Source organism: Pteropus alecto, unplaced genomic scaffold, assembly GCF_000325575.1.
Source record: "Pteropus alecto unplaced genomic scaffold, ASM32557v1 scaffold270, whole genome shotgun sequence".
In the NCBI taxonomy this organism is placed as follows: Eukaryota; Metazoa; Chordata; class Mammalia; order Chiroptera; family Pteropodidae; genus Pteropus; species Pteropus alecto.
The window spans coordinates 6,778,848-6,793,828 of NW_006430735.1; the positions used below are offsets into that span (position 1 = coordinate 6,778,848).

Consider the following 14,981-nt stretch of genomic DNA (forward strand, 5'->3'; position numbering starts at 1 on the left):
ACAAAGAATATATACCTTCTGGGATTCCCACTCCTGCCTGGTATCTCCATGTACCCAGCTCTCCTAGCCTCCACTTCATCTTTTCAGACGTATTCAAGGCATAGAACATAGTGCAGAGCAATTGTGAAGTCAGGGAGTGAATTTCCTCGGAGAACAAAACCTCACCTGTCATTATGCTCTACCGCAACCTTCTGCTTGCTCTGAAAATCGATCTTGGCCTCCCTGACCATGTTAAACCAGGCCCTGAAAATCTTTTTCTGAAGAAAATGTACACACAGTTTTCGTACTTCTTCCTCTAGATCAGTCAGGTACTGGAGATGAAGAAAAGAACAGAAGTGAGACAAATTATGTCACAAAGAATAAGAACAAATAGTACAAAAGAGAGAATCAAAAACACAAAACAAAGAAACAAAGGACACTGGAGGGATAAGGAGAAAAAGATAACACGGCAGACAAGATAACATCCTTTGTAATGTATTAAAAAAAATAATGGAACCAGAGTGGTAAAAACAGTTGTAAGATGGAGGGGATAGGTTTCTAGCAAAATCACTTGAGCAAAAGATGATACGATACATTATAGTTTATCAAGATGAACACTGTGTGAAAAGAAACGATTAAGATTTTATACTAACAAAATTTATCTGACACTTTTTCTTTCAGAGCAATGAATTAGATGGATTATTTTATATTCTTGAAAAAACAATGACTATGGATATTCTGCATTGCATTTAATTTTCTTACACAGGATTGAGCTGAGACATGTATTTAAAGCTCTCTTCCCTGTGGCCTTACCTGTAGCCAGCTCTGGACGACTCTCCTAAGCAATGTTTGGGAATAAAACTGATCAGCCTGAGCCGTCTTCCTAATCAGGCTTTCCTGACTCCACTGGAACCAGGTTAGCAGGCATTTCCTCTGTAGGGCCAAAGAGTGATGTTCTTCCGCCACCTGGACAATTTTTTAAATAAGAAAAAGGAAATTATTTCTTATATCTTAAATCATTTAAAGAAACATACATTCCCTTGGCAAAAAATGCTACAAACCCCATGTAGGCAGTTACTAGAGAGAATAATCTTAAGGACACATAACCTATGTTCCAAAAGCTTTGACTGTTGATCCTATTTTAGATTTCTATCATGCTTAGCCTTTCAATGCTCACTCCATGAAGACTACAGTAACTGGCTGGTTATTAGGGAAGTGGAATAAACAACCTCCAGAGCCATTATTTCACTTGCACAGAGTTTTAAAGTGGGTGGCTGGCAAATTTCTCAGTTTGTTCTCCTGGAGCTCAGACAGCAACTCTATAACAAATCTTTCTTTTTTATGGACTTAACCACGGTCTAATTGAGGGATGCCAATACTTTCAATTAGTTTTGTAGAATGAGCTGTCACCAGCACTGAAATTCAGACATTGTCAATAAACCTCAAAAGCATTTGATAGAAAAATAACGTGATGAATAATTCAATGTCTTACCAACTTAAAAGGCTAAGAGCATCATTCTTTCAAAATAAACATATAACTCAGAGTTTATGGATTTTAAAAAGTAACCGTTATAGTCTTTCAAGAGATAGGAGAAAAATCCTTCCCTCTTAGTCCTCTCTAGATAATTACACATTTTTCTAAGCTTTGTCTAGCTACCCAGCACTGTGAATGTTATTGATCCTAGTGAGTCTTTTGGCAGTCATACTTCTTGGCCAAAATGATCATCACAGGAGGTCTCTGTGGCACCTGAGACAGCTGCCTGTCTTGACTTCTTCCTCCCAGTCTAGAAGCCAAAAGGCAAGGGAAGCCAGAAACACACAGCCTCTTCCCCTCCCTTCTCTTCATCCTCTGGGAAAACAGAACCAGGAAGAAAAAGATTCTCAGAAGATTCCTTAGAAATTCTGAAAATGGTTGTTGGAATAAATGGAATACAGCATGATGAGAAAATTCTGAGATGTTCTAAATTAAATTACAGAGGACAGAAAGTGAGAGAGAAAGAGACAGAACTGTTAGTCTGTTAATGGCTGCTGGCCAGCTAACAAAAAACTGCTCACATTCCTTCTACTGCCTGTTGGAACTTTGGATTAATTTCCGGGTGGCTATTTAGGCAGATTATTTCAGCCAGGCACACCGTCTAACTCCAGGAGCCTCATTGTCTTCGCGTGTGTTTTCTGGACTGCTCCCCACAGCCAATTGAATTCGGACCCTGTCCCTATCCCAGAGCTGGCCCCACTTCACTTCCCACCCCTCTGCCTATAAAGCTAATGAACATTCTCTTTCAGACTGTCTCATTCTTCCCCTTCACCTGTACTTGATGTATATAAATGCTTGCAAAACTCTGAGATGATGGACATGTTGTCTTTTCTACCTAATCATATTGCTGGTTGTTTAGACTCCAAGCCCCAAGACAGGTCTTCTTTTGGCTAACATTTTGGTTCAGTAAAGCTTTACTTAAAATAATAAAGTCGTGGAAGTTATTTTTTGTTGTTGCTTGTTTGACAAGCACATTTGAGTTTAAGGGAAAATGCTAAATAACCCTTCTGAAAAAAGTATAATAAACAAGCCAAGAACTGTTTAATGGGACCCTTCTTCTTAATTTTTTCTACCCCTTCCTGGAAGCCAGCTCTGATGGACATAGCTATCCCTTTCTCTTAGTGTCCTCCAAAGCTTTTTTTATTTTTTTTACTTCCAACTGGTGGTTGACACCGACATACACCTCTGATTCCTACACAGCACAAAGGCGTGCCAGAACTGGGCAGGATTCTTGGAGGAAGATGGTACTGAGCTCCACTGTAGCTTTGTAACCAATGTGTTGTGTAACTTAAGGCAAGTAGTTTCTCCAGGGCTCAGTTCCCTCAGCCACAAATTGAAAGAGATGAAGAGGACTGTTATCTTGTGGTGATAGGCTGAATAAGTGGCCCTTCAGGAATGGCCTGGTCCTGATCCCTGGAACCTATAAATATGTGACCTTTCATGATGACTGAGATTTTGCAGATGTGATTAAGTGAAGGACCTCAAAATGAAGAGATTATCCTGGATTATATGAGAGCCCTAAATGTAATTACAAGGGTCCTTATAAGAGGGAAGTGGAAAGATCAGAAAGAGATTACAGTGAACTGAGGAGGCTCTGAGCAATGGAATGCAGGTGACTGCTAGCTAAAAAAGGCAAGAAACAGGTTCTCCCCTTGGAACCTCCAGAAAGAACTTGCCCTGCTCACAGTTTTGAAGAAGGGCCCAGTTGGGACCCCCATAGTAGAAGCCTCACAGTGGCCCTGGTCTCACTTTTCCTTGCCCTGTAGCTTAACAATAGATTGTCCCCTGCGGCTTGACCCAGAGCTTGGAATGTTCCCTGCCATAGAGAGTTGCCCTGAAAGATGATTAATGCTCTTATGCTTACTGATCACAATCTTTATGGTCTAGCATTCTTTCCAGACGACTCCCATCTTTGTTCCTGGGTGCTCACTCCGCTGGAGCATGTTGCCAGAGGGGAAGGTGCCGTGAAGCACAGCAGACTCCCCGAACCACCACGTAGCCCCGCAATGATACCCAGATTTTCCCTTAAATACTCCAAGCTGCGCTGAGAAAGGAAGGCAGTTTTTGAAGGTGTTAACCTGCTGCCTTCTCAGATCACTGGGGCTCTGACGATAAACACTTTGCTGAGCAGCTCAGGCAGCACAAAGCCCGGACTTGGTTGCCCTCTGGTTTCACTTTGACCTTAGTAAGTCTGATTTTGGACTTCTGACCTCCAGAATTTGAAGATAATAAATTTTCATTGTTTTAAACCACTAAGGTTTGTTGTAATTTGTTACAACAGCAAGAGGAAACAAATACACTGATGAACTAGGGAGGTGATTTTCAAAATACGGTGCCCAGACCACTTGTATCTGAATCCCTTAGGCTACTTTTAAAAAATACAGATTCTCTGACACCCCCATCCCCTTGGCCAACAACTCAGAACTACTGAAAATATTTGGATGTGGTACCAGGAATATGCATTTCTATAAGTTCTCCAGGTGGTTTTATGAACAAGAAATTTTGGATTTTTTTTTGATCACAGTTTCAGATTTGTGATTTCTGTTTTTATTTTAATTTGGCTTTTCTATATTTAAAGCCTATAACTTATTTTGAGCTCAAACTTTGTTCCTATTTTTACATTCTTATGATTAAATTTCTAAAAATTTGATTTGGTTATTCACTCATAGATTTAATTTTGTTTCTAAATTTCATATCTTTCTTGATTTTACTCAATCAAAAACAAGGACCAAAAAAGAAGAGCTAATAAGAATTTAAGAGCCTTTCCATTCCCTGTCCACCTTTCCTTTCTTTGTATATTAATAATTAACAATAAAGAAATTGATAGGAGTGGCTCCATAGTGTAGTGGTTAGCACGTCTGCTTTACATGCAGAAGGTCCTGGGTTCGTGCCCCAGGTAGAGCAACGGGCCAGGCCCCAGGTGCGCACCAAGAGCACGTGGGAGGAGACGCCCTGCCTTCAGAGATCTAGTTCTTAAGGGGAGATGGCAACATCTGTAGGTCAGGGATGGAAGTGGGAGGTGGAGGGAGATGAAAAAGAGGGGGGGAAAAAAAAAGAATTTGATAAAAGCCAGATAAAACTAGGAGTGCTCAACTGGAGAGCAAACTATCTGATAAGACCAATCTTTGTGGTAGTATATAAGAAGCAAATTTCAATTCAAATTTCATATTTCATTTCCAGATTAATTCACACAGAAGACTGAGGAGTCAGCCCTCCCCATCTCATTACTAGGAAAAACTCAAGCAAAGCAGCAACGGCTTGGGGAATGGATGGATCCAGGCTTCCAAACAGGATGATCCTCTTGCCCTTAGGCCCAACCATTACAGATTGGCCCCCTCAGCTGATCTGGAATACTCAATAGTGCCAGAACCACTGGTAAAAAGGCTGAGGACAAAAAAATTAGGGACAGAGGAAAAATAGTGCGGAGGGCATTTAGGGAAGATGAAAAGAAGGTATGAAAATAGAAGAGAACAAAGAGAGTGAAGGGTGAATAGGTTAGCTAGGGAGGAAAAAAAGCAGCCTTAGTCACATTCACAGAGGTAAAACTTGCAGCATTACTTAATTTAGTGGGATTCTTATGATATGAAGCATTATTGTTCATTTTTAAACCTGGTTTTCGCAACCAAAGATACTAGTCTTACTTTTCAGTATTAACCTGGTGAAACATGTAAATAAGAGTGGTCATAACTGGTACACATTACTGAGCTTATTATTAACTAGAATTCGAATGATAATACTTTATGTATTTTGAGCTTCATGATCATTTATTTGAATGCCCTGTTCTACACACTGGATAAATCTGAGTTTCAATGGTATTTGATTTCATATATCTTTGTGTGGCAGAGTGGATTACTGTTCCCTATAACAGATTACACACCCATATGCTTTGTGTGTAATTTCACAGTGCCTCCCAATGGAGAAGATGAGCCTCTTTAACCCCTCAATGACCTTCAGTTCGGCCTTATGACTTGCTTTGGCCAACAGAATGTTAGTAAATATGATACAAGTAGAGGTTTCATATAGGTTTATATGACAAGTTTGGGCCTTTGTACCTCAGACATTTGCCAAGTGAAGAGCATGCACTGAATAACTGCTGGAGCCAAAAATAGAGCCTGTAGAGAGACTTGAACCCAATCCACAACTGGTCTAGACATGTGAGTGAGAAATAAATGCTTGAGTTATATGCCACTGATATTTGGGGGCTGTTTGCTATGTAGCTTTACGGTAGCAGAAACCTGACTAACAGATCTTACGGTAATTATTTTTCTCTTTATTAAACCCTGCTAAAAGTGAGAGAGGCCTCTCTTGTCTTACTTTGGAGGTCTCTAAGCAAAAATTTACTCTAGCTTTTCCAACCTATTCAATTACAGAAGTCTTTCCTCACCTTGGAAGACCAAATATAAACTCTTATCTAACACAAATAAATATAAACTCTCAATTCATTTCTCTTTTTGGCTTTTAAATCACCAAACAACACCCAAAGTCTAACTGGGTGTTAATCCTATTTCAAAAGTCCATTTTCTAATTTTGGAGAGTAAGAGTGTGACACTATACCTGGACATTTTGCTTGCTTTGCATTCTCAATCTCTTCCAGGGCTCCAGACCTTTTTTTCTTAGTAATACCCTTTCATAATGGTCTTTGGCTATTGCTTCCAGATGCTGGTTCCTCTTAATTCTCTTCTGTTTCTCTAGTTCTTTCTGGAAAAAAAATGAAATAAAAATGCTGAGGAGGGACCAAGATAGCCAAATAGGAGGGTCCTCAATTTTCCTCCTCTTTCAGATGCACTGAATGTACAGCTGTACACAGAGCCATTCCCTCTGAAAGAAATCCAGAAACTAGCTGAGTGACTCTTCCATATTGGGCGAATGAGAAAATACCCACATTGCAATAGGTAGAAAAGGTTGAGACCTACTTTTACGATAAACTCATCTCTGGCACAACACCATAATGTAGGAGGGAACTCCCAACTCCCAGCTTCGACCTAAGGACGAAGAGTTTGAACTGCACATCTAGAACCCCAGCTTTTAAGAGGAACACCCAAAGGAGGGGCCCCTAAAACACCTACTCTGAAAGCCAATGGGGCTTGTGTCCATGAGACACACAAAACTATAGCAAACAAAGAAACAGTTGTTAATGGACGTGTAAAATCTGCTGTGGCTATCCCTCTGAGGCTCAGCCCTGAGGGAACAGGCAAAAAACACTCATTCCCTAGTCTTTCCCTGAAAGGGGTTTGATTGCATGCTTTATAAGCTGCTTTCTGAGGTTCTGGCTTCTAATTTAGCATGGATCTAGGGGCTGGCTATGATCCTCCCCAGAGCCTGGGGTAGCTGGTAGGCAATTACCCCACCTTCTTCCTCTGATGAGCTTCAACAATGAAACCAAATTACCAGCATCTCTAGAAGGAGCTTGTATACACATCTGGCAGCCCAATTTTTGTCACTGCCATGTAAGGGACGGGACCCTGGATCACCTGGCTCAGATAGCCAATGGAACTTACATTCACAGTCCCACAAGACCATAGCAAACAAAGAAACAGTTTTAAATGGGTACAGGAACATCACTACCCTGTTCTGTCCCCCCCATCTCACCCCCAGTGGCTAACCACCTGGGCTCAGTGCAGAGGGAGCAGGCAAAATGCATCTCCTGATTTCTTCTTGGAAGGGGCTTAACTACAAACATTCCTAGCTGTTGCCTGAGGGTACAGCTTCAAATCAGCTTGCATACAGGTGCTGACTGAGATCCTCCTCTCTGGGACACTGACAGGTCTTGGTACATGTTCAGCTACTGTGAGCAACTAAGAACCAAGACAGCAGCTTGGATGTTCACAAAGGTTTGAGACAACCAGGAGCCTGGGCCAAGCTAACTGATCTCCTACACAAGACAAATCTGTCAAGATTAGGAGATGTGCCTGTTTTAGTTAATGCACAGAAACCTACACAAAGAGTTAAGAAAAAAACAAATAAATGAGGAAGATGTTCCAAACAAAAGCACAAGATAAATCTCTAGAAAACAATCTTAATGGAATGGAGATAAGATATCTACCCAATAAAGAGCTCAAAATAATAGCCATAAAGATGCTCGCTGAGGACAGGAGAGCAAAGCATGAACAGAGAGAATTTCAACAAAAGATAGAAAATATTTAAAAATTACCAAACATAAGTTATTCAGCTGAAGAATATAATAACTGAACCAAAAAATTCAATAGAGTGGTTCAATAGCAGTTTAGATAAAGCAGAAGAAAGGATCAGCTAACATTAGACAGAGCAGTAAAATTTACCCAATCAGGAGAATAAAATGAAAAAAGAATGCAAAAGAGTGAACAAAGCTTAAGGATCTTATGGAATACCATCAAGGGGACAAATATAGTCATCATAGGGGTTCCAGACGGATAAGAGAGAAAGGGGCTGAAAGGTTATTCAAAGAAATACTAGCTGAAAACTTCCCTAACCTGGGGAAAGAAATATATTCATATCCAGGAAGCCCAAAGAAAACCAAATATATGAATCTAAAAAGACGTACACCAAGAGACATTATAATTGAATTGTCAAAAGTTAAGCATAAGGAGAGTATCTTAAAAGCAGGAAGAGAAAAGCAATTTGTTACATATAAGGACACTCCCATGTCACTACATGCAGATTTTTCAGCAGAAAGCTTACAGGCCAGAGGGAGTGGAATGATATATTCCAAGTGCTGGAAAAAAAAAAAAAACAATTGCCAAACAGGAATGCACCGCCAAGTAAAGGTGTCCTTCAGAATTGAAGGATAAGTAGTTTCCCAGATAAACAAAAGCTGAAAGAGTTCATCACCATAAGAACAGCCTTACAAGAAAAGTTAAAGGGAATTCTTCAAGTTGAAACAAAAGGATACTAATTAGTAACGTGAAAACATATGAAAGTATAAAACTCACTGGTAATGGCAAATATATAGTTAAATTCAAAACACTAATATTATAATAGTGGTGGGTGAATCAGTTATAACTCCAGATAAAGGTTAAAAGAAAAGTATTAAAAATAACTATAATTATAATAATGATAATCAATACAAAAAGATGTAAATTATGACACAAACACATAAATGGGGGAGCAGGAGTGTCAAAATAGAATGTATGCATTTGAAGTTATCATCTTAAAATACTGTTAGAGCTACAAGGTATTAATGTAAGCCTCATGGTAACCACAAAATATAAACCTATAGTAGATATACAAAAGATAAAGAGAAAAGAATTAAAGCATACCACTACGAAGAATCATTAAATTAAAGGAAGAAAGAAAGAGAGGAACAGAGGAACTACAAAACATCCAGAAAGAAGTTAACAAAATGGCAAAAGTAAATCCACGCCTATTAATAATTGCTTTAAATGTACATAGACTAAATTCACCAATCAAAAAACATGGAGTGGCTGAATGGATATAAAAACAAGACTCCACTATATGCTGGCTCATTCCAGCTTTAAAGACACACACAGACTAAAAGGGATAGAAAAAGACTAAAAGGGATGGAAACCAATAAAGAGTGCAGTAACTATACCTCTATCAGACAAAATAGACATTAGGCCAAAAACTATAACAAAAGACAAAGATCATTATATGATGCTAAAGGAGACAACTCATTAAGAGAATATAACGATTATAAATATGTACTCCAAACTGGAATACCTATCTATAAAAAGCAAATATTAACATTTTGAAAGGAGAAATAGCAGTACAATAATAGTAGGGGACTGCAATAACACACTTTAAACAATGGATAGATCATCCAGACAGAAAATCGATAAGGAAACATTGGACTTAAACTAATGTTAAACCAGATGAACCTAACAAACATATACAGCAGGGGGTCCATGGCATGTTAGAAACCAGACTGCATAGCAAGAGGTAAGCGGCAGGTGAGTGAGTGAAGCTTCTTCATCTGTATTTGAAGACCATTCCCAGCGCTAGCATCACCGCCTCAGTTCCACCTCAGATCATCAGGCATTAGATTCCTATAGGTGCACTGGTCCCTAGTGCCAAAAAGGTTAGGGACTGCTGATGCAATACATTGCATCTAACTGCTGCAGAATACACATTTTCTTAAGTGCATATGGAACATTCTCCAGGATAAACCATATGTTAGGCCACAAAATAAGTCTTAATAAATTTAAAAAGACTGAAATCATATCAAGCACCTTTTCTAACCATAATGTTATGAAATTAGAAACCAACCACAAGATAATAACTGAAAAATTCACAAATAGTGGAGATTAAACAACATGCTTCTGAACAACCAATGGGTCAAAGAAGAAATCAAAAAGGAAATAAAAAAATATCTTGAGACAAATGAAAATGTAAACACACTTACCAAAACTTATAGGATGCAGCAAAAGCAGTTTTAAGAGGGAAGTTTACTGAGATAACAACTTACATTAAGAAAAAAGACAGATATCAAATAAACAACCTCACTATAAACCTCAAGGAACTAGAAGAACAAAAATATAAGCCCAAAGTTGGTTAAAGGAAGGAAATAAATATCACAGAAAAAAATAAATGAAATAGAGACTGGAAAGACAATAGAAAAAGATTAAAGAAACTAAGAGCTGGTTTTTTGAAAAGATAACAAAAGAGACAAACCTTTAACTGGACTGAAAAAAAAAAAGACAAATAAAATCATTAATAAAAGAGGAGACATGATAATAAATAACACAAAAACACTAAAGATCCTAAGAAACTACTATGAACGATTATATAACAATAAATTAGATAAATTTCTAGAAACCTAGAAACATACAACCTACCAAGACAGAATCATGAAAAATTAGAAAATCTGAACAGACCAATTACTAGTAAGGAGACTGAATTAGAAATCAAAATCCTTCTAACAAAGAAAAGTCCAAGACCAGATGGCTTCACTGGTGACTTCTACTAAACATTTAAAGAATTAATAGCAAGTCCTCTCAAACTCTTTTATTTATTTTATTACTAACTCATTTTACATGGTCAGTATTAACGTAACACCAAAGCCAGACAAGGACACAATAAGAAAATTACAGGCTATTATCCCTGATGAACATAGATGCAAAAATTCTCCACAAAATATTAGCAAACCAAATTTGACAATACATTAAAAGGATCATACACCATGATCCAGTGGGATTTATTCCTGGGATGCATAGATAGTGCACAAATCAATGTGATATACAACATTAACAAAATGAAGGCTAAAAATTATATGATCATCTCAAAAGATGCAGAAAAACCATTTGACAGATTTCAACATCCTTTCATGATAAAAACTCTAAAAAATTAGGTATAGAAGGAATGTATCTCAAAATAAGAAAAGCCATACATGAGAAGCTCACAGCTAACATCATATCCAATGATGAAAAGCTTTTCCTCTAAGATCGAGAATGAGACAAGGATGCCCACTCTTGCCAATTTAATTCAAGACAGTACTAGAAGTACTAGGCAGAGCAATTAGGCAAGAAAAAGGTGGACGTGATTCCACAGTATATCGGTTAGCACGTCTGCTTTACATGCAGAAGGTCCTGGGTTCGTGCCCCAGTGGAACCACGGTCCATGGTCTATGGCCATGCCACCCTGAACAAGCCCAATGTCTGATCTTGGAAGCTAAGCAAGGTTGGGCCTGGTTAGTACTTGGATGGGAGACCAGGTGCTGTAGGCATAAATAATAATAAAAAAAAAAAAAGAAAAGAAAAAAAAAGAAAAGATATCTAAAATCAGAAAGGAAGAAGTAAAATGCCTCTGTTTGCAGGCAACATGATATTAGATATAGAAAACCCTAAATACGCCACCAAAAAAAACCATTAGAATAAACAAATTCAGTAAAGTTGCAGGATACAAAATCAGTATACAAAGTCAACTGCATTTCTATACACTAACTATAAGCTATTAGAAAGAGAAATAAAGATAAGAATCCATTTATAATAGCATCAAAAAAAAAATACTTAGGAATAAACTTACCCAAGGAGGTGAAAGATCTATACATAGAAAACTATAAAACATCAATGAAAGAAATTGAAGAAGTCACAAATAAATGGAAAGATATTCTATGCTCATGGATTGACAGAATTAATATTGTTAAAATGTCCATACTACCCAAAACAATCTACAGGTTTGTTCTAATTCCTATCAAAATTCCAATGATATTTTTCACAGAAATAGAAAAAAACAATCATAAAATTCATATGGAACCATGAAAGACCCTGAATAGCTAAAGCTATTTTGAGAAAGAAGAATGGAGCTGGAGGCATCACATTTCCTGATTTCAAACTATATCACAAAGCTATAGTAATCTAAACAGTATAATACTGGCATAAAAACACATAATGAAACAAGATAGAGTGCCCAGAAATAAATCCATGCATATATGGTCTACTAATTTTCAACAAAAGAGCTAAGGATATACAAATGGGAGAAGGGTAGTTTCTTCAATAAATGGTGCTGGAAAACTGGAAAGCCACATATAAAAAATGAAATGAACCCCTATCTTACACCACACACAAAAATCAACTCAAAATGGAATAAAGACTTGAATGTAAGACTTGTATGTATATCAAATCATCACGTTTTACCTGAAACTGTAAAATTCCTAGAAGAAAACACAGGAGGTAAGCTCCTTGACACTGGTCTTGATTTTTTTCTATTTGACATCAAAAGCAAAGGCAACAAAAAAGCGAAACTAAACAAGTAGGACTATATCAAACTAAAAAGCTTCTGCACAGGAAAAGAAAACCATCGGCAAAATGAAAAAGCAACCTATGGAAAGGGAGAAAATATTTGCAAACCACGTATCCGAAAAAGCATTAATATCCAAAATATACAGGGAACTCATACAACTCAAAAGCAACTAACAAATAACCCATTTAAAAATGTGTAAGGACCTGACTATTCATTCTTCCAAAGCAGCCATACAAATGACCAACAGGTACATGAAAAGGTGCTCAACATCACTAATCATCAGGGAAATGCAAATCAATGCCAGAATGAGCTATCACCCCACACCTGTTAGGATGGGTATCAAAAAGACGAGATAAATGCTGGTGAGGATGTGGAGCAAAGGGAACCCTTGTACACTGTCAGCGGGAACACAAACTGGTACAGCCACTATGGAAAACAGTATGGAGGTTCCTCAAGAAATTAAAAATGGAACAACCATTTGATCAAGCAATCCCACTTCTTATATATACATATACATAGGAAACAAAATCACTATCTCAAAGAGATATCTGTATTCCCATGTTTATTGCAGCATTATTTACAACAGCCAAGGTACTGAAAAAAACCTAAGTATCCACTGATGGATAAATGGATAAAGAAAATGTGATACACACACACACAAATGAAATATTAGCCCTTAAAAAAAGGAAATCTTGCCATTTTTTGACAATATGGATGAAACTTGAGGGCATTATGCTAAATAAAATAAGCCAGACATAGGAAAACAAATACTGTGTGGTGTCACTTTTATGTGGAATCTTAAAAAAATAAAAGTTGAACTCATAGAAACAGAGAGTAGAATGATGGTTGTCAGTAGCTGAAGAATGGGAAGAATAGGGAAAGCCTGGAAAGAGGGTACAAACTTTCAGTTATAAGATGAATAAGGTCTGTGGACCTAATGTATAATGTGGTGACTAGAGTTGATAAAACTGTATTGTATATTTGAAATTTCCTGAGAGGAGAACTTGTGTTCTCTCTCTCCCTCTCTCTCATACACATTAAATGTGTGAGGGTGGATGTGTTAACTACAATGATAGGAATCCTTTCACAATGTGTATGTATATCAAATCATCACGTTTTACATTTTAAGTATCTTACCATTTTGTCAATTATACCTCGGTAAAGCTCAAAAAAAGTAAAAATGCCATGACCCCAAAATTAATGAATTCATTTCAACAAATAGCAAATTAATTTAATTTGAACATGTAACCATCAAACAGTGTGTTAATCATGGTAACAGAACTCTGGAGCATTAAAAAAAGGAAACTATTCTGCCGATAGGGTGAGGAATCGTGGGTCATGAGTCCTACAAGAGTCAGGGCTCTGCATATTCTTAGATTTATTTAGTATTGACCATAAAAATGATTTACATCTTACCCAGTTACTAAAGAGTAAAACATCCAGTTAGGAGAGCAATCAGTAGTTTTCCCTCATTATTATGGAAAACCTAGTAATAAAACCCTGTCATTCAGATTATGGGGTAGAGATTTATATATAAATAACTCTATTCAAATTTAAAGATACTCCATTAAAAGTCTAGAAGAATATTCTTACACTGAGCTGTATTTTAAGTGATGAACAGAAGGAGGAGAAAGATCAATCCCCTCTGGTGACACAGAGAAAAGATCTCACCAAACCCCACGAAGAACTGTATTCCTAAGGGGCTGCCTGAAAAGGTGACAGAAACTTAATGGTTTACTATACAGATATTGTGATTTATTTTATTTCTTTTTCGCTGTTCAATGAAAATAGGCTGTAATAAAAGTGAGAGGAAAAAACTCCCCCAAAATGGTGACTGGTAGCAAGTGACACCCATTATGAAAGTCCTAAGAGCAAAAGCAAAGACTTCAAACTGCCTTCACAGTAGTTGTCATCTATATAGTATAAATACAAAAACATTTCGGCTTCTTTTTTTCTTTATTTCCCACAATTTCACTTCAGGAAAAGGGTTGTGGTGAATTGGACGATTCTGACAAGATACTTAATTGCGTGAGCCTTCTGTGAGAAAAAAAGAGGACAGCAAGCACTGAAACATTTCTAATATAAAAGGCAGATTTGCTCTGATCTTCCAATCCTAACTACCTGTTTCTGTACAAATTCCTCAAGATGAAATGTCCATATTCACATGCACACCTAAATTGTGTCTATCTTCCTAGAATTACAACTCTATGGCTGGTGTTGTGGACGCCAAAAAAAACCATTTTTGCATGGACTGTGGGAGAAAAACTGACTTTTTAAAAAATACTTTTCCTTGAAAAAATAGAAAGAAAAATATTTAGTAAACTAGAGGTCTGCTTGAAATACATTTTGTATTCTCACACAGCAATTTAAATGTGTATTTCCTTCTTTGATTAAGGATTCCTCAATAGAGTTGGTTGTATTTTACTAACATTACTGTATTTTCCATTTCCTTGTGTGCAAAATGTCTATAATAACACCTGCACCCAAGATTTGCTGAGTGGATTGCATGATATGATGCCGTCTGCTTTGAGATAGCACTTATATTAGTGATCTACATAGCTGGGGTTTCATAGAGCATAGTTCGCTAAGGCTAAAAAAAAGGGATACAAAATCAGGGTAGCTTTCTGATTTCAATTACTCAACAAATGACATGCAAAAAATAAGACTCATTTGAAAAGAAAATATATAGATATATATCTCCACTATTGCTGCTTTGAGAGAAAGACCAAGAATTTCAGCAAGAATGAAGAAGAGCATAGGGCAGTTGACATCATCCTCAAACTCTCTGCCTTCC

The 14,981-nt window shown here is 37.3% G+C and overlaps 1 protein-coding gene across 1 annotated transcript in view; it reads right to left on the reverse strand.

Moving 5' to 3' along the window:
- CCDC191 (coiled-coil domain containing 191) overlaps positions 1-14,981 on the reverse strand; it is a 74,736-nt gene that overhangs the window by 2,058 nt on the left and 57,697 nt on the right. Inside the window, exons 14-16 of the mRNA XM_006905502.3 lie at positions 6,068-6,211; positions 793-945; positions 166-311 (exon numbers count right to left, since the gene is read on the reverse strand). Of these exons, the coding sequence (XP_006905564.2) occupies positions 166-311; positions 793-945; positions 6,068-6,211 (443 nt within the window). The remainder of the gene's footprint in view (positions 1-165; positions 312-792; positions 946-6,067; positions 6,212-14,981) is intronic.